At 39.4% G+C, this 20,188-nt stretch overlaps 1 protein-coding gene and 1 non-coding gene across 2 annotated transcripts; one reads left to right on the top strand and one right to left on the bottom strand.

Moving 5' to 3' along the window:
• Positions 1–2,639: 2,639 nt before the first annotated feature.
• On the bottom strand, positions 2,640–4,827 carry LOC138868672 (uncharacterized). Its single transcript, XM_070146236.1, has 3 exons — positions 4,252–4,827; positions 3,394–3,644; positions 2,640–3,351 (listed from the first exon to the last, which is right to left on the bottom strand). Exons 1-3 carry the CDS (start codon positions 4,825–4,827, stop codon positions 2,640–2,642), a joined length of 1,539 nt encoding a protein of 512 aa, XP_070002337.1.
• LOC138869826 (small nucleolar RNA R71) lies at positions 4,487–4,593 on the top strand. Its single transcript, XR_011400078.1, has one exon. It is a non-coding gene; the product is annotated as a small nucleolar RNA R71 (small nucleolar RNA).
• Positions 4,828–20,188: the final 15,361 nt, after the last annotated feature.

Below are 20,188 nucleotides of genomic sequence, written 5' to 3'. Positions count from 1 at the left end.
GAGACTAAAAAAAGAGTAGAGAAGAAAAACTAGTTAGAAGCCTCCTCCAAACGTGGTTCGTGTTCCCCCACGTGAATTCTCCTTCAATGTATGTTAGATCTCTCCAAAGTGGCGTCTTATCTTCAAAAATATGTTTAGTCTTGCTTTTATACGCGTTGGATAGGTCTAGGGCCGAAATAACCGTGTCCCGGGCGAATTTGGAGAACTTTCACGTCACTGGCACCCTCCAGGGCACTGCTCATTTAGCTACTACCTCCAGCGCCATAGGTGGTCCAAGGCGCTGCCTGTAGCGCCCAAATTAGCAAGTTTCCCGGTTTTGTTTGTTTTGGCTCTATTTTTGCACCTTTCGCCCCCAATTGCTCCCAAATCATTCCTACACGTAAAAATATTTCAAATTAATATAAATAATCACATTTACCATCCCAAATTCACGAAACAAAAGTAAAATATGAGGCGATATACATAGAAATATATATGCTTTAAGCTAAACATCAACACCCCCACACTTAGACTCTTGTTCGTCCTCGAACAATGAGAGAATCTACTACCCTCCAACTACGTACATGTCTCAATTATAGAGGATTACTTTAACTTGTAACCACACACTATACCCTTGACTATGATCAATACCGACACACAAGCATGAACACACAAAATTTTACATTCTTCCTGTTAAACATGCCAAAGTATACATTTTAATTCAATCAATTCTAACAACCTATTTGTCACCACCCAACCTCAAAATCCGACTTGTAACCACTAAGCACCCTCAACTCATGCACTCACCCAACAAGAAAGTTTACAACATTACCAATCATTCATGAGATCATGTGCCCTCACCAACAAACAAAAGAGTGAATATAGACTAGTCCACACATTCAAATATGCTTTTGAATATAGATTAAGGACATCACACAATTGAACAAAATTCGCTCACTCTCACAAAGAATTCATATGCATCCCGTGGTCATACCATAAGCTTGCCCGTTGTGTATATCTCTACTAATTTAAGCTAGCCAAATCTAGGATCAATTAGGACTTTAAGGTTATAATGTATGCTAAGGGACGGGTATGATACATTTAGAAATAGTGACTAACCCTCCTAAGCACTTTAATATACTACATTCACAATTCAAGCACACATTCTTCTTAACCAGTTCACTTGCCCCAAACCATATACAACATATCCCTTTGTCAATTAATCACTTCTATACTCCCACTAGCACAATCACTAAAAATTGGAGGTGTATGTTTTTTTACATTATTTGAACTATAATATTTTTTTCTATTTTCTTGCAATTTTTCTTTTCCTTTCTCTCTCTCTCTTTTTTTCTTCACACACTCCATACATTAAAGTTCATCGGCTAATGACTTTTGATTTCAACTTTAGTGCACCAACGGGCCCTTCCATGGATCCACTCAAAAGCTACTCCCCAATATCTAACCTTACTTCTTTTAGCGACTAAGTGCCTTATGAGGTAAAGGTTCAATCACTATCAAATTAATAATAAAATGGAGGTATGTCTTGTAATGTGGTTGCCAAAAAAAGGTCTATTGGATCAAAGGGGCTAACAGTGGAAAATGTTTGTTTTCTTATGTGACAAGCAGATCTATGATCAAGCAATAAAATGCCTACGTCATCTCCTAGATTAGCACAACATACAATTTTGCTTCAATTAACACACAGGGCAAGTTCTAGACTACATATGATAGCACAAAAAATCACAAATCCTCACACACACGTTGCACATGACTCAATCAGGACAATTCTGTTCAACTCTCAAGTCAAGCAAGCACACATAATTGAGAAATTTAAGCAATATTGTACTATGTGGCATAAGAGTCAAACAACTGAAAAAGGCGTCACAAAATAGGCTATTTACTTTACTTAGGCTTCACAATTCAAACCAAATACATGGAAAAACAGAATGTATGTCATAGCCGAATGTGTCAGCATCAACCATGTCAATGAATATCTCAGAACGACTTAGTTTCTTCCTAAACTATTCCTAAAAAAAAATAAAGTACCAGGTTTGAGCTATACTGTTGGAAAAGAACTGGCGCCCAAAGAAAAAACCAAGGGATACTACCTAACTATCCTAAAAAAAATCTTTTTGGTGTTATTAATCGGACTTTATCCCTCATGTAAATTGTCCAAAAGATCCATTATCGGGAAAATCTAAATTTTTCTAATTTTTTTTCAATTTTCGCTATTTTAAACCTAGACTATGTCTACTACGAGTTCTAAAAGAAAAACTAAATTAAAAAAAATAGTTTTATAAAATTATACTTCAAAAAGTAGTTTTCCCACCCCACAATTATATTATACATAGTCCTCGATACATGATCCTAGAAAAAAATATTTAAAAAAGGGTGAGAAATACTCCTTGAGACCCTATCGGGCCTAGCTCGGACATAAACGAAAAAATATTAAGGGTCGAGAAGACCCTACACTTAAGCTCAAACATGCTCCTCAACTTCAACTTTGGGTATTCAGACTTCCCCTACGCTGCAAAATAAAAATAACACAAAACTTGATGCTATAAAAATAATCAATATATAAGAGATATACAGGTTGGGTTGCCTCCCAACAAGAGCCTTATTTAAAGTCGTGGCACAACTCTGCTACTCTGCTCAGGCTAGGCGCTTTCTCTTCTTCTTTCTCCCATGAAGTCTAGCCTTTTTGCACGCTCTCGGAAGGTTTCCTCTTTATCTCTAGCTCTTTTCTCAATCATCTTTACACGCTCAGCTGGAAACACCACCTCTTCTAACTCAGTTGTCCCATCTGGATCACTATAGTTCACATACTGACTATGCTTTATTCCCTTCAATTCGACCACAGTAATCATGCACAAGTCCTCATAATGCTTAGGGAGCTTAAGTGACTTGTACATATTAAAAGTGACCTCCTCATTGTCAAGTCTCATTTTTAACTTCCCTGCCCTCACATCAACAATAGCTCCACCAGTAACTAAGAATGGTTGCCCCAAAATAATGGGCACTTCCTCATCTGCCTCGTAATCAATAACAATTAAATCAGCAGGAAGAATAAACATTCCCACTCGAACTAACACATCCTCAATAGTTACTTCTGGCATGACTAGTGACCTATCTGCTAACGATAAAGTGATTGTAGTAGGTCTACGCACCCCCAATCTGAGTTGCTTGAACAAAGAGAATGACATCAAATTTATACTAGCCCCTAAATCACACAAGGCTCTACCAACTTCTTGTTTTCCAAGAGACAAAGAAATTATGAAACTCCCACAATCCTTCAACTTAGGAGAAAGTTTACTCTGAACTCCAGCACTGCACTCTTCAGTAAGTGCAACCTTTTCGAACTCTGCATGTCTTCATTTGTTCGCCACAATATCTTTGAGATAACTTGCATACTTAGGCACTTCCTGCAAAATTTCCTCCAAAGGAAAATTCACACTCACTTGGCTCAAAATATCTTGAAATTTCTTGTACTTAGCATCATCGTTTTGCTTTTGCAGTTTTTGTGGAAACGGAGGTGGTGGCCTAGTCTCAGTTACTGGCTCGAGTCCTTTACCATCTTTCTCATTCCCCTCAACTGGCTTGGGAACTAATTTTCCTTTAGGATGAGATGTATTCTTCTTTTTCTTTGGAACTTCTCTAATGATCTTCCATTTCTCAAGGTAACCGTATTGACTTGAGCTTTAATATTGGTTCAGTATCACTAGGAAGAGCCCCTAATAGTCTGGTATTTTGGGCACCGGCAAGTTGGCCCATGTGGTGCTTCAAATTTCTCAGTGTTGCGGCTTGAGCCTGCTGATCTGCCATTATTTTCTGATTGAAAGTTTGTTGATCTGCTATTAATTTTTGATTGAGGGTTTGTTCATCTGCTATTAATTTCTGATTGAGGGCTTGTTGGTCGGCCATCAATTTCTTCATCATCTTCTCAAGGATAGCTTGGTTTTCAGCTTGAGGTGGTCTGGATTGTTGTTGAGGTGCTTGAGGCCGATATTGATTTTGATTGCCTTGATTTCCACCCCAGGAGATACTTGGGTGATTCCTCCAGTTGGGGTTGTAAGTGTCCCCATACTGATTTGTTTGGACTCGATTTGCATTACCCACAAAATATACAGACTCTGAATTTGCTGGGCATAGATTGCTCATGTGATCCTCTCCATATACTTCACAAAATATTTGAACTTGTTGCACTGGCTAGGCTTGTTGCTTGTTAATGATCATGGTCATCTGATTGACTTGGATGGTCAGCGTAGAGACCCGTGCTGACAATGCTGAGACAACATCTAATTCAAGAACCCCGGGTAATTTTTGTACCATGTTCCTACCCATCTCTCCTTGCCAATCCGGATTGCTTTTGGAGAATTTGTTCAATAATGCATAAATTTCATCAAAGCTTTTCTCCAATACTTGACCTTTAGCTACAACATCTACTACGATTTTTGTTTGGGGATGGAGCGCTTCTATGAAAATGTGAACTAACACTTTATTTGTCGAATTGTGATGAGGACTATCTTTAAGTAGCCCCTTGAACCTTTCCCAAGATGGGTATAAAGATTCTCCTGCTTTCTGTTTGAAGACAACTATCTCACTTCTGATCTTTGCAGTTTTGCCTGAAGGGAAGAACCTTGCCAGAAATTTTCTTGCCAAATTATTCCATGATGTAATGGAATTAGCTGGTTCTGCCTTTAGCCATCGCTTATCGTCGCCCAATAGAGAGAATGGAAAAAGTGTGAGCCTGGCATAATCTAGAGTGACCCTGTTAGTGATATAAGTATCACTAATCTCCAAGAAGTTTAGAATATGTTGTTGTGGATCCTTGTGTGGAAGACCCATAAATTGCCTGTTTGCATGAAGTTTATGGATCATGCTCTGTATCAGCTCAAAGCCTGGTGATTATGGGCTTCACTATGCTAGAGGTAACATTAGCAATATTGGGCATTGCTGCCTCTTGAACAGCCATATGTTGCTCATTTGCCATGTTCATAGGAAAATGAATGAGTACTTCAATATTGTTTGTATCCCTTGCTTCTCTCAACCTCATGTGAAATGTTTTCTCAGGTTCGGGGTCAAAGCCGTTAAGTCTGTCCTATATTCTAACCCTACCCGTTCAATCAAAGTTCTTGAGATTAGAGAAACAATCAAGTAATGTTAGGCTAGACAAAATAAACAATTAAAGCAAAAATGAGAAAGTAGTTTATATTCAAGCACCCGACAACGACGCTAAAAACTTGGATTCTTAGATAGTATTCAATTGGTGATCAAGAAATCAAATAATTAAGCGCAAGATAGAATAAATAAACCAATATGATAAAATAATAAAAACAATTCAAGCTTCAAACTACAACGTTCATGTATCACCCAAAACACTAGAACTAATAAACTATAAGACTAAAAGAAGAGAAGAGAAAAAACACTAGTTAGAAGCCTCCTCCAAGCGTGGTTTCTGTTCCCCCACATGAATTATCCTTCAATGTATGTTAGATCTCTCCAAAGTGGCATCTTCTCTTCAAAAATATGTTTAGTCTTGCTTTTATATGTGTTGGGTAGGTCTAGGGTAGAAATAATCGTGTCCCGGGCGAATTTGGAGAACTTTCATGTCACTTGCACCCTGGCTAGCGCCAGGCGCCCTCCTGGGTTCTAGTCAAAATTCAGCTACTACCTCCAGCGCCACAGGAGGCCGAAGGCGCTGCCTGTGGTGCCCAAATTCGCAAGTTTCCCGGTTTCGTTCATTTTGGCTCTAATTTTGCATGTTTCGCCCCCAATTGCTCCCGAATGATTCCTACACATAAAACACTTTAAATTTATATAAATCATCACATTTACCATCCCAAATTTATGAAATAAAAGTAAAATATAAGGTGATACATATAGAAATATATATTCTTGATGCTAAACATCAACACACGACCGGTATACATGGTCCAAAAAAATAGTATCGCCCACCAGTGTAGATACATGAATAGATGAAACTAAAGACTCAAGGGGCATATCTAGATAATGAGCAAAATATGATGACACATATGAATAAGTGGAACCAGGGTCAAATACTACAGAGGCATCCCCGTAGCAAACTGAGGCAATACCTGTGATCACTACAACTGAAGCTATGGCATCTGGTTTGGCAGGAAGAGCATAGAATCAGGCATCACCGCCACTTGATTGACCTCCCCCTCTAGGGAGACCTCTAGCTAACTGAGCCCTACCCCGAGCTGGCAGAGCAGGTGGTGTAGCTGCTAGTGTTGGTACTATTGGCCTAGAACTCTGTTATAGAGCCATCTTAACAACCTAGGGAAATCTCTCTTGATATGACCAAGACTCCCGCACTCGAAACAACCCCTCATCTAACAAAATTGCTGCTCCTGATACCCCGAGGAACTACCCGTAGAAACCTAAGCGGATGAGGCATGGTGAGAACTCTTCACTGGTAGCACACTAAATAAAGACTGTCTTGAGCAAGAAATGTAAGAATCGTGGCTAATTGATGCACCACGATGAGCTGGTCGAGTCGTTTGACCATGCCTGTAAGGATGACCCATGATGTGCTGGAATTGAGCCCCAGAAGGAACACCACTAAAACCACCTGATCCACGAGAACTTTTGGCCTCCCTCTCAACCTGTTCTTAGCTGCGGACCAGCTCTAGCAATGTCAACAACCTAATCAAAAGTAGCACCAGATACCCTCTCTTGTCATAAGCACCCGCAACTAAAATGTGAGGCCATAAATGAACCTCCTGATGCTCTCCCCATCAGTAGGAACCAACTAGACTACATGATGAGCCAACTCAGAAAACCTCATCTTGTACTGTGTCACAGTCATATCATCTTGACGTAACTATCTAAACTGTTGGTGCAGATCCTCTCTGCGAGACTACGACATGAACCTTTCCAAGAAGAGAACAGTGAACTCTTGCCAAATAAGTGGTGCTGCACCAACCGGCCTACGTCTCTCATAAACCTCCCACCAACTAAAGGCATCCCCAGAGAACTGAAATGTAGTGAACGTGACCCTATTGGTCTCCAGAATACCTGCTGTACAGAGAATCCTCTAACACTTATCCAAGAAATCCTGGGCATCCTCTGCCTCTATACCACTAAAATATGGAGGCTGGAGTCTCCCCAACCTCTCCAATCTCCACTACTCATCATCACACATAACAGGAACCATATGGGTCTGAGCAGTTGCAACCGACTGGGCTGGTAGTGCCCTCGGTGTATAGAGTCCCTGCTCACCTACTCTAGTGTGCGGGCGGTGGGACTTTGAGCACCTGAGAAAGGCTGGTGCACACGGTCAGAATTTAAGTTAAGGCCTCCTAAAGGCATGGAATCACATTGGGAACGGGTGGTGCTTGAGCTGGCCCCATTATCTCATCCACAACCGGGACCTACTCCTAAATTGGGGCAACTGGTGGGTCTGTAGGTGCCGCCCTAGTTGTTGTGCGAGCTATACCTCTACCCCTTCCGCAACCTCGGCCTCTCGCAGCCCTGACTGGTGGTACTGGTGACTATCCATCATGCCCGGTAGTACGTGTCCTTAGCATGTGTGAGAGAATATAATAATAGAAGTTTAGTTACCAGAATCAACAGATTTGCACAAAAAAAATTCAAGAATGTGATGTTTTCCTAAGGGTTCGGCAACCTCTCGAAGATAAGTGCAAACGTCTCCATAACGATCGGTAAGACTCTACTAAACCTGCTCATGACTCGTGAGACCGATGTAACTGAAGCTCTGATACCAACTTTCCATGACCCAAATCCTAACCCATTGTGATGGTGCCTATCATGGTACTAGGCAATTGACATTTCCAAAATACTTCCAAGGTTTAAGAGAAATAAATTAAGAAGTTTATAAATAACCGAAATTTCCATAAAAATGGGGTAAAACGCAAACACAAGTGAAGAAAATAACTCCCAAAATCAGGATGTCATTGAGCTTATGAGTATCTATACAACCAGTCAAGAAAGAAATGTTTACGAGAGTCTGTATAAAAGTTCAAACAAGGAAAGATAAGGAAGGAGAAACAAGGATTGCGAACTCCGGGCAGCTACCTTATAAATATCCGAATATCAACTGTACACGATATCAACGCCCACCTTGTCCGAAAACACCTGGACCTACACACAAAGTGCATAGTGTATCATGAGTACAAACAACTCATAAGTAACAATAATAAATAAGGAACTGAAAGATAGTGACGAGCTATACAGTTATAGCGTAAGGTCCCAAAAAATTTCGCTAAGTAATTTAGGATTTTGTTGTGCCAGGTAGGCTAATTATAATATTTTACGTGCTATTAACATGATGACATCAATTGGATTTGGTAAATAAGTGTATAATTCATATAATATGTAATTTGGGGTCCAAAGAAAGGCCTAAGTCTAAGTCAAATTGGAAAATTACATAATAGGCTAAAATTCCAAATGAGTCTGCACAGGTATACATTTTGGACGAGCATATCTAAATATATAAAAGGTTTTATGTGATTAACAACTATAAAATGAAAGGTCTTCGAGTCTAGTTTCTAACACTTCAAACCGTTCGTCATTTGGACATTCCTACACAAAGTTATGATCAAATTACCAAAGGCTGGATTTGTGATCAATTTCACGATCGCAAAACTACTCCGCGGACCGCATATTGAAGCAGAGTCGGGCAAAATATTATATTGTCGCATATTGATTATGATGTTGATTGATTATGCTATCGCATAATGATTATGATGCAAGTCTGCTGCCCACATATCGATTATGCTATAGCATAATTGCACCACATATTTAACTTCGAGGGTCATTTTTGAAAATTTCTATATCCGAACCCACTTTGATAAATAAACTTTGGGGTTTCATTTGGGGCTATTTTATACTAAATCTAAAGAGAGGTGAGAAAATTTTAGAGAGAGAAGGAGGAAGCCTAGAATTATAACCATTTAATCTTTCATCAATCTTCAGGAATCAAGGAAACCAATCACAAGATCTTCGTCTAAGAGGTAAGGTTCTATACACTAGACTTTAATTTCGAGTTTTTGGTATAAGATGGGTTATTGAGGTATGATTCTTGGGTGTAATAGTATTATTTATACATGCATGAACAAATTAGGTTTGTGGGAAGATTGTTGAACACAAATAAGTAAAGATTAGGTTGGGGAATGAAGGAAATCTTATAGAAGTGCTTTGAAATCAAGATGCACATCTAGTGTTTGATAAAGTTCTCAAATAAACTAAAACCATGAATATCTCCCTAATTCTTGTTCGATTTTGTTATGTCTCAAAGTAGATTGGGATTGCTTGAATTTCCGGAACATTGTAGTAACTTAAAGAAAGCTTCAACAAGGTATGTTGGCTAAACTTTCTCTCTTAAAATCGAATCCAATAAATATTTTCATAAGTTCAAGCATGGTTAGCTCAAAGGTCATTAATCTTTTATTCCGGGTTATTACCCATGAACATGACTAGTCCTAAATGAGGCTTATGAATAAAGATATATATATTCTAAGTATGAGTTGCGTAGTAAAATGTTACGGGTTTGAGTCATGTTTCAAATAAAGGCTAATATTCCAAATTGTATGAGAAAACTCGATATGGTTGATACTCCTAATTGCTCTTATGTGTACCAAATGTATTTGATTGATTGTGTCTATTTGTGGGTAATCTATAAAGATGCTTGAAATGAATTAAATAAATTTGGGAAATAGAGTGTGGCCAACGTGCCGAGAACATGAGTTATAATTGTGCTTGGTGATGCCTATGACATGAGAAAATGTGAACAGATTATGAAATGAGCCTTCACTTTACTTTCCATAAATGACTTCAAAATAAAGTGTCCTAAAGGCTTTGTACTCAATTATTCCCATAAGTGGCTGTTCGAGATAATGTTTTGCCATATAAGTACATCCAATGTGATCCGAGTTGTTACATACTTCGATGTTGAAATTTTATATTGTCGTGATTGGAAAAGAGTAATTCAAGAATAATCGGTGTAATTGCTTGTTTATGACTTTGATGTGTATTTATATTGTGGTTTGGTGTGTCCCCTCCGTTGGGAAGAATCCTTTGTGATAAAATTTCCATTGCTAATGAACTTTAGGTGTATGATTTCTGAAATACTCTATATGCCCACGATTCATAATTTCTCCCGTGTGTACTTGACATCTTGAATGGAATGGCTTGTTGTTGAAATTGATGTTGATGTGAAATATGTGGAAAGAACTCGAATTTTGAAATGCGGCCTAGTGCCAAGTGTGACATAACTAGTGCCGAAGAATTGAAATGTGTGGGAAATATGGAATGAAATGATTGATGGCAAAATGGACACGTCTTGAATAAGACTGCTTAGCCGATTGGGCCGAGATCGGACGCCATGCCGCACATATGATGGTACTGTGCTAATATTGAAACTGGAAAGTGACAATGAAATTGTGATTGAGGTACACATCTCAAATAAGACGGCTTAGGCGATCGGGCTGAGATCGGACGCCATGCCGCACACATGGTGGAATTGTGATTGAAACTGAAATTGAAATGGGAATTGATATTATAGAAAAATGTCTCCAAGGGAGATGACCTAGCATGTCGGGTCGTAATCGCACTCTGTGCTAAGATTCACGGTGGAATATGTATATGTATATATTGGCACAGAAACTGTGATTGAAATTTAGAGTTGGTTATGATGTGCATATTGTGAACACTGGTATTGTGAATTGTGTGAATCGACATTAAATATCTTCTATCCAATAATAGTATTGTATTCATATTCCGAGTTTCATTTTTACCATATGTACTTTCGTATATTGAAAAATTGTTATGTTTAACTTGGCCTTTGGATATCATTGATTATTACACGTTGTTTACATGGTTGTCTTTTTCTTATATTGGCATTCTATTTTGAAAGAGGACTTTTAGCTATTCATACTAGTACTATTTGATAGTACTAACGTCCCTTTTGTCGAGGGCGCTATATCTTTAAATCGATGTAGGTGGTTCCATAGCAGACAGTGTTGGTCGCAGCTAGTGGCGCATCCTCTTTTCAGCCGACTTGGTGAGCCCCACTTCATTTCGGGGTCCTGTATCATTTGTTTATCATGTACTTGTATTTTGAGGTATATTCAGAGCCTTGTTGTCGGCATTTCCATATTTCTCTTCAGTTCTATTTAGAGGCTCTGTAGACAGGTTGTGGGTGGTGCTGGATCATGGGTAATTGAATTAAAAATACTGATATTTGACAAAGATGAATAAAACTTGTAATATTTTGAAAATTATGAACGAAGTGGCTAATGGAAATGAATTGGAAGTCGCTAATGATATATTTTCAGAATTTGATTAATGGAGTACATCTCTTCTTTATTCAAAGACGAATTTGGGTAGTATGAAACCTAACAGGTTTGCTCAACTGGGTTTACTTAGGTGAGAAGCGGTCGCGCTCCTCGATTTTTGGGGCATGACATATAGTTCATTTTTAGTAATCTCAACAAGAAAGTAGGCATACTTTCAAATCCGACAATATAAGTCAATCAGTTTATATAGGACAAGTTCAAGTAAAAATCGGATATAAAATCTCCCAGAAGTTTTCAAAATGGTTACATATAGCAGCTTTATGCAACAACAAGGAAAGCAGATACAACCTCTCAGGGTAACAGTCACTCAGTCTTTCTCAATAGCTCATCACTAGACTCCCAGCCCTCAACACTCACACTCAATAGGTACTTGCACATACTAGGGGTGTACAGACTCTAGAGGTCCTCCTACAGACCAAGCTCTATAATCCGTATGAACAACTCATGTGTTATGGTATCAATATCTCACCATCAGGCCCTCGGCCTCAATCAATTATCAACCTCTCTAGTCTTACGGGCTCTTAGTAATCATGGAAATCAGTGGGTAAAATGTGCATGTAAGACTACGACTGAGTACAAATAGCAATTAGCAAGTAATTCAACAGGTATCGCGACTTCTATGGGTCCCTACATTACCAACACATAGCCTAGACATGATTCTAACATGATTTATAGTCAAATTTCTATAACACATGGAGAGAATATAGCTAGCAACAAGTAATTCAACTATACAGTTTCAGGGAATGGACCAAGTCACGATTTCCACGGTGCACGTACACACGCCCGCCACCTAGCATGTGCGTCACCTCCGAGACAATCACGTACGAATAAATCCAGGGTTTCATACACTCATAACCATATTTAAAACTATTACTTACCTCAATCCAAGCCAAGACTCTGCTCCAATACGCCTTTGCCTCGCAAATCGGCCGCCAAAAGTCCTGAATCTAGCCACAAGCAATTCATTACAATCAATACGGGCTAAAGGAATCAATTCTTCAAGAAAAATACGAAATTATAACCAAAAGCCAGAATTGGCTCAAACCCGGCCCCTGGACCCAAATCTCGAAATCTGACAAAAGTCACAAAATCCAAAAGCCCATTCACTCAAGAGTCTAACCATACAAAATTTATGAAAAACCGACACGAAATGATCATTCAAATCCCCAACATTCACTCTCCAAATCCTTATCCTCAAACCCTAAAATTTCACCTCAAAAACACACCAAGTAGGTGGAAAATGAGTGGGGAATCATAATTATTGAAGAAAAATGAACATAAGGAGCTTACCTCAAGAATCCTTCTTGAAAATCCTCTTAAAACCTCTAAAACCCGAGCTCAAAATGATAGAAATGATGACAATCTAGGAACCCCCTTATTTATATGTTCTCCCCAGGACTACCGCACCTGCACACTCCTATCCGCTTCTGTGGAAGCGCTTCTGCGCAACAGTCTCGCATCTGCGACCTCACAGGTGAGAAAAGGACCTCGCATCTGCGGCCACTGCCAAGCCTTCTCATTTTTGCTTCTACGGGATCATTCACGCTTTTGCGGGCTCACACTTGCGATGAGACTTCCACAGGTGTGATTACACCAGTTGAGGCCAAACTTCAGCAGTTCTTCAAATCAAACTCCAAGTTTGTTAACCACCCGAAATCAACCCGAGGCCCCCGGTACCTCAACCAAACATACCAACACGTCTAAAAACATCATAAAACTTAGTCGAATCCTCAAATCACCTCAAACAACATAAAAAAATACGAATTGCACTCGGATTCAAGCCTAATGAACTTTGAAATTTCCAAATTCTACAAACAACGTCAAAACCTATCAAATCACATTCGATTCACCTCAAATTTTGCACACACATCATAAATGATTCAACAAACCTACTCCAACTTCCAAAAATCCAATCCGACCCTGATATCAAAAAGTCCACCCCTAGTCAAAATTTTCAAAATTCTAACTTCCGCCATTTAAAGCCTAATTCTACTATGGTCCTCCAAATCAAAATTCGAACACGCTCTTAAGTCCAAAATATCCTAACGAAGCCAACAGAACCATCAAAATTCAAATTCGGGGTCGTTTATACATACGCCAATCTCTATTCAATTTTTCCAACTTAAGCTTTCAATTAAGAAATTAAGTGTCTTAATACACTCTGACATTTTTCCGGACCCAAACAAACAAACTCGGTAAGTCATATAACAGTTGTAAAGAACAAAAGGAGCAGAAAATAGGGGAATGGGGCTACCACTCTCGAAATGAACGATCGGGTCGTTACAATGATCTAATTTTCGAACATACGTCAAGTGACTTATGACTTACATTTATGTATGAAAACATGGGGTTTATTAGAATTTTTCCACGAACACGTTTCGAGTATTAATATAAATACAACACTGTTAAATATTCAATACAAACAAGGAAATGAAGAAATGAGTATAAGGTTAAGAATTTCTAATCCAAACACTTCAAATTTTCAACCTTCAAGTGTGTGTGAAATAAAACCTAGCTCAAAGCTTGCAAAATAAGACAAAGATATCTTCCAAATGATCTACGTCGTGTATTTATGTGTTTGGGATAAAAAAATGTGAAATTTTAAGTCTGCCCAGATCTAAAGCTCGTTGACCGCACCTGTGGAAGAATCATCATAGGTGCGGATCTACAGATGCGGAATTCTGCTCGCATATGCGATATGTTGAGTGGAAAATAAAATTTTGCAGAAGAGAGAAAAGTAATGCAACAACTATTCTATAGATGCGGACTTCCAGCACACAAGCACTACCAGAGATGTAGTGCAATAGTCGCAGATGCATTTTTCAGTGTAATGGTTCTTCTTCGAAGATGCAGATAGCTTCTCACATATGCGAGCTCGTAGATGTAGCAACTGTTCTGCAAATGCAAGAACACTGGAAGCAATTTTGCACTTCTTCAACTATTTTTACTCAATTCCACTTCAATTGGTTTCAATACTATTCATGACTCATAGTACCTAAAAATCTAGCAATGCACACAATAAATTACCTCATCTTATAATGAAAGGATACAAAAACTAAAGAAAAAGCACTAAAATAAGTGGTAAAATCACCACATATCAATATTGTTATTGTATCCGAAGCAGAGCGATAAGGATTGATATTGCTATTGTGTCGGGTGAAGAGCGATAAGGGTGGATATTGTTATTGTATTAGGGTACAGAGCGATAAGCGTGGATATTATTATAGCGGAGTGATAAGGTTGGATATACTTATTTTGTTGGGGTACGGAGCGATAAGGATGGATGTTGTAATTGTGATGAATTATGGAGTACGAGAATGACATTCTTGATTGTTCAAGTAAATTCCTTGTATGTTGCCATGCACTTTTACGTGATTTAGCATTGCATTTAACATTTTAATGTATGCCTCTATTATTATTAGATGATTTGGTTGTCAATATGGATTTACCTATTTTGAGGTGATATCTCATATTTTGTTGAGTTGTCGGTAGTGTATCAGATTGATGTGAAAAGAAGGCTGTCAACATATATTGATGTATTGGATTCTTGATAAGTTATCTTGAGCATGTTCGGCAATTAATACGAAATCAGATCATGTTGGGCACATGTTTACCGTCATGTATTATACATGTTATTGAGTTGTACAGGTTATGCAAAGTGAGTATCTTTTGACTTAAAAAACTCATCACTCTTTATCTGAAGGTAGTCAGATACTTACTGAGTACATGAGATTGGTTGTACTCATACTACCTGCACCTTGCATGCAGATTTTGAGATGAGTAGCTATGGAAGATGAAGTCTTGCATTGGAGACATACTTGCGTATCGGATTCAGACTACTTTTTGTTCATGGTAGTTTAGGAATTCAATTTTTTTTATGTAAACTTCAAATAGATGTTGCAAATATTCTTCATAACTGCTTTATAAATCTAATTTTAGTGGCTCATGGATTGTACTACCAGTTCTTGGGATAGTTATATTGATGTCTTTTGTAGTTTTTTTTAAATAATACTGATGTTTTTATTATAATTATAATTTATATCGTTTCTCTTACGTAATGAGTTGTGTTAGGTGCCATCATGACTTGGTGCAGTTTTGGGCCATGACAAGTTCGTATCAGATGTCTAGGTTCATAGGGTCTACGAGTCATGAGCAAGTGTCTAGTAGAGTCTTGCGAATCGGTATGATAATGTCCATACCTATCTTTGAGAGGCTACATGGCATTTAGGAAACTTTCATTCTTTCTTTTCTTATTGTGCAATATTGTTTCAGCTTGAAGCCTAAATCTCCAAATTCTTTCTCCTTGATTCATTTGCGATATTGAGTACTCGGTATCAGTTGTGCACTGACGACTTGTTATTTTGCGGATGGGATGCGAAGGGCTATGGATGCCTAATAATTGTCTTTATATGTCGTAAAGTTTTAGGATGTGGATGGGTTGGTGGATCTTTTAGTTGTTCATATATGGAATAAATCTTGTTGACAAGTGTAGAGTCGAGAGGATTAATTTTCTGCATAGTTGTTATGGCCATGGTAGAATCATGAGAAGATGTCGATTTGAGGCTAGACGGTGGGTTATCTCGTGCATTGAGGTTGTGTTTTTCGTATGAGGCTTCTATTCAATGGAATGCACATACCATTATTTCTGAGCACTTGACAAAGTTGGTTTGACTGTCACAAGGATGAGTATGTACTTGGAAGAGCCTTTAGAGTGTTTTATTACTAGTGTTACATGAGTTTATGAAGTATTCAGTTGATTAACAGTGCAGGATCAAGGAAGCTATGAAGGAAAGGTACTTTGGGTTATGTATACGGCTAAAATCGGAGAGCCTGATTTTGTGATTATTATGATATCCCGCAGCCCGTTTTCGGAAAACTCGAGTCCAATTCGTGTTTCGAACACGAGGGTCCTATATGCTCGATCGTGGGGTAGAGTAAACCGAAGGCTATGATGAACAGGTGGGAGATTCCCAAGGCACATGATTAAAGCTGACCAAGTCTATTAGGCCTGATCAAGCCCGTACTGTGGCATTAAATGGTTGTACCAGCCATATATCTTTGTAATAAATGCACTTGTACTATGTTGGGATTCCCCTGATATATAAAAGGGGATCCTTGTCATTTTGTATCTAATCTCTCTCACAACATTCAATACAAGAACATTCTCTCTACTCTTTAACTTAAACATATTCTCTTGATTTCACTACTTACATTTATTAAGTTTTATTTATTATTCTTCATTTATTGCTCATTATTGACCATAAAGAGCCCTCATCAAAGCTCTCAATATTGTTAGGCCTTCATCGTTACCCATAGCTTAGTGTTGAGCTCAACCTCGAGGCCCGTATAACTTGATTAGAGGCCCCGATTCTCAACTGCCCGGTTTGCCCAAATACATACTGCTTTCGAGTTCTTACCTTATTTTCTAGTCTCACGCTTAGCATCTATTGCCTAACAATTAGCATAAAAACAGATTATGCATTTTTAGAACTACAAAATCAAATCTAATTATAATTACCATTTAGGTAAACAGCTTGACACCAACCGTGGGCTAAAAATAATATAGATTGTTTTCTTGCTAGTTTAACACGTAACACAAGTTTTCTTTCACATTTTTTCTTGTCCAAGAATCTTTGATTTCAGGTCAAAATGTCTAACTCAGTGAATGCATATGAAAATAATGGTCTTGAATACCATGGAGAGGGTGGTGTAGTTGTTCCGGGTATTAGTGCGCCACCACAAAACCCTGAGGACGCACTAGAGCCAATCACCGCGGATGTGGTCTCACGTGATGCTCATCACATCGATATATGCTCCCACACTAAGAGGAGCGTACGACAAGGAGACCAACAAGAAGGTTAGCCTTCACGTTATTTTTGAAATGTTAGAGGCACAACAACTGGCAATTGCTCAACTGCAAAGCCACCAAAAAACCCTAAGCACATCGGCCCCGAAAACGACCCCGAAAACCGAACAGGAACCTGAAAGGTCGAGCAACAACGGATCGGCAACCAAACCTGCTATTATGAAGATGCTCAAAGACCTCACAAAGAGGACTGAATCGGGTGAAAAAATAATAGAAGACAATGATAAAAAGGTAGAGACCTACAACTCGAGGGTCGACCAGATCCCGGGCGCAACCCCGATCCTGAAGGGTGTCAATTCAAAGAAATTTGTACAAAAACCATTCCCATCAGTTGCCGCTCCAAACACCATCCCAAAGATATTCAGAATGCCCGATCTACCAAAGTACGATGGAACCTCGGATCCCAACAAGCACGTCACAACTTACACTTGTGCCGTAAAGGGAAATGACTTGAATGTACGACGAGATTGAATCCATCCTGTTGAAGAAATTTGGAGAAATGCTTTCAAAAGGGGCCATGATGTGGTATCACAACCTAGACCCAAATTCAATAGACTCGTTTTCCATGCTGGCAGATTCTTTCATAAAGGCAATGCAGGTGACATCAAGGTGGCTACAAGGAAATCCGACGTCTTTAAAGTCAAACAAAGGGAAAACGAGATGTTGCGGGAGTTCGTATCTCACTTTCAAATGGAGTGAATGGAGCTACCACCAGTCTCTGATGACTGGGCAGTATATTCCTTCACCCAAGGCTTGAACGAATAGAGCTCGGTGGCTTCGAAGCAGGTGAAGCAGAATCTAATTTACTACCCTGTCGTAACTTGGTTGGATGTCCACAACCCATACCAGTTGAAGATTTGGGTCGACGACGACCAACTAGGAGCCCCATCAGGCTCAGTATATCAAAGCAGAATCCTGGAAAATGAGCCAAAACCAAACAAGGAAAGGTACCAACCATACACTGAAGATAGGAGAAATGCCCCAAGGCGTAACACACGCTGAAATTATTGAAGAACAGATTTTAGGTAAGAATCCTCCGGGACTCGTGAGCAGAACCGAATTCAATAGGCACACAGTACCAACGGAGGCACCCCGCCTGTGGGAATACAACTTCAACATTGATGTTTTGGACATCGTATCCACCATTAGTAAGATCAAAGACACCAGGTGGGCAAGACCTGTACTATCAGATCCGTTGCAGAGAAATCCCAACTTAGTATGCGAATTTCACGACACACATGCTCGTATGACCGAAAATTGTAGACAACTCCGAGAAGAAGTAGCCCGGCTACTCAGCAAGGGCACCTCCGATAGTTTCTTAGAGATCAAAAAAAAACTCTGTTCTAGGAAAAAATGGCGAACAGGAAGAATGAAACAGATGAGCTACAACATGATCATGGGAGGAATCGACTTCCCACAGGAACCCACTATCAGAAAGACAAAAACATCCATTACCAGGGAAAAGCGGACTCAAGGTTACATACCCGAGTACACTCTTACATTCAGTGACGAGGACATTGAGACCCTATCTCAACCTCAAAACAATGCACTGGTAATTTCTTTTCTTGTAAATACATTTCAAATTAAATATGTACTTGTGGATCCATGTAGCTCGGCCAATATTATCAGGTGAAGGGTCACGGAGCAGCTCGGAATGCTCGACCAGATCATGCCCTCCTCTCAAGTCCTCAACGGATTCAACATTGCAAGTGAAATGATGAAAGGGGAAATCACCTCCCGGTCAACGTGGTCGGCACGATCCAAATTTTATGTCATCGAAAGAGACATGAGGTACAACGCCTTTCTCGGAAGGCCGTGGATCCACTGCATGAGAGTAGTACCATCAACCCTTCATCAAATGATGAATTTTCCAATGAAGGACGGAATAAAAACCATGTATAGGGACAACATGCAGCAAGAGAGATATTTGCAGTGCACGACGTAGCACCGGATCGACGACTTCGACATCAAAGGAGCCACAGGATAAACAAATGTTGAAATAGAAACCACGTGACACATTCTCGGCTACACCCGAATAAAACAAGCAAACGACCGTGCCACATCCTCAGAGCAAACGTTGGAAACATATCGAGGCTCATAGCGCCATCGCCACTAAGGTATGACTATCTCCCCTTTTATTTACAACTTACACTAACCTTTGTGTAGATGTCCAATTAGAACAGTCGAAGCACTGTCCAGCTCGAAGACCTCAAGGTTTTAAAGCATACATTGCACTCTTTTTCTTTGATCGGGTTTTATCCCAAGAAGGGTATTACAGATAAGGTTTTTGACGAGGCAACATCTATATGCTACCTAAGGAGAAATTCATGAGTGTTCAAGGTTTCCCTTCAATCAACCTCGAACACTGTGGGGCATCCCCATAGAAGATCACCTTCTCGAAGAAGCCAAGATGAGACAAAAGGGGTCTTTATAGGAAAATGATGTATCGGTCCAAACGGTCGAATGAACCGTGTCTACATAGAATAATTGAGTCCTTGACAGCAAAAACATGTATACTTGTACCAAGTAATCAAAGAATATATTCTCCTCCATCAAAACGCTTTACGCCTCAAACAAGTACACTAATTTAAAAAGAAATGGCTTCAGAGCCAGAAAATATCACGAACACTCGGGGACAGACCACAAAAACTCGAGGCCATATGACCTCCGGATCGAAAACTTCAAATTCATAAGCCCTCAATAGGGCAATACAAAGTTTACAAAGAATGGATCCAGAGCCAAAAAACTTTCGACGTCTTAGGGACTCGCCAATCACCACCACGTCGAGCTATCAGAAACTCAAGGCCGTAAAAACCTAAGTGGGTAACCTTGAGCCTGAAAGACCTCCGTGTGGAAATACTAGAAAATGTAGCACCTCCACGAGGCATTATCGACAATATAAGCCCTCCATGAGGCATCATCAATGCTATAATACCTCCGATTATGCCCAAATCTGTAAGGCCTCAATCCAGGCATGAGTTAACTAAATTTGTAAGACCTC

This window comes from Nicotiana sylvestris, chromosome 5 (genome assembly GCF_000393655.2).
Source record: "Nicotiana sylvestris chromosome 5, ASM39365v2, whole genome shotgun sequence".
Classification (NCBI taxonomy): Eukaryota; Viridiplantae; Streptophyta; class Magnoliopsida; order Solanales; family Solanaceae; genus Nicotiana; species Nicotiana sylvestris.
The sequence above is the reverse complement of the archived record's forward strand: the minus strand, read 5'-3'. Positions and strand labels throughout refer to the sequence as shown.

Coding starts and splice junctions, on each gene's coding strand:
- LOC138868672 (XM_070146236.1), bottom strand. CDS start 4,827: ATGGGTCTTCCACACAAGGATCCACAACAACATATTCTAAACTTCTTG. Junction 3,645..4,251: donor TCTCAGCATTGTCAGCACGG/GTCTCTACGCTG, acceptor GAGAAATGGAAG/ATCATTAGAGAAGTTCCAAA. Junction 3,352..3,393: donor ATTTTGCAGGAAGTGCCTAA/GTATGCAAGTTA, acceptor GAACAAATGAAG/ACATGCAGAGTTCGAAAAGG.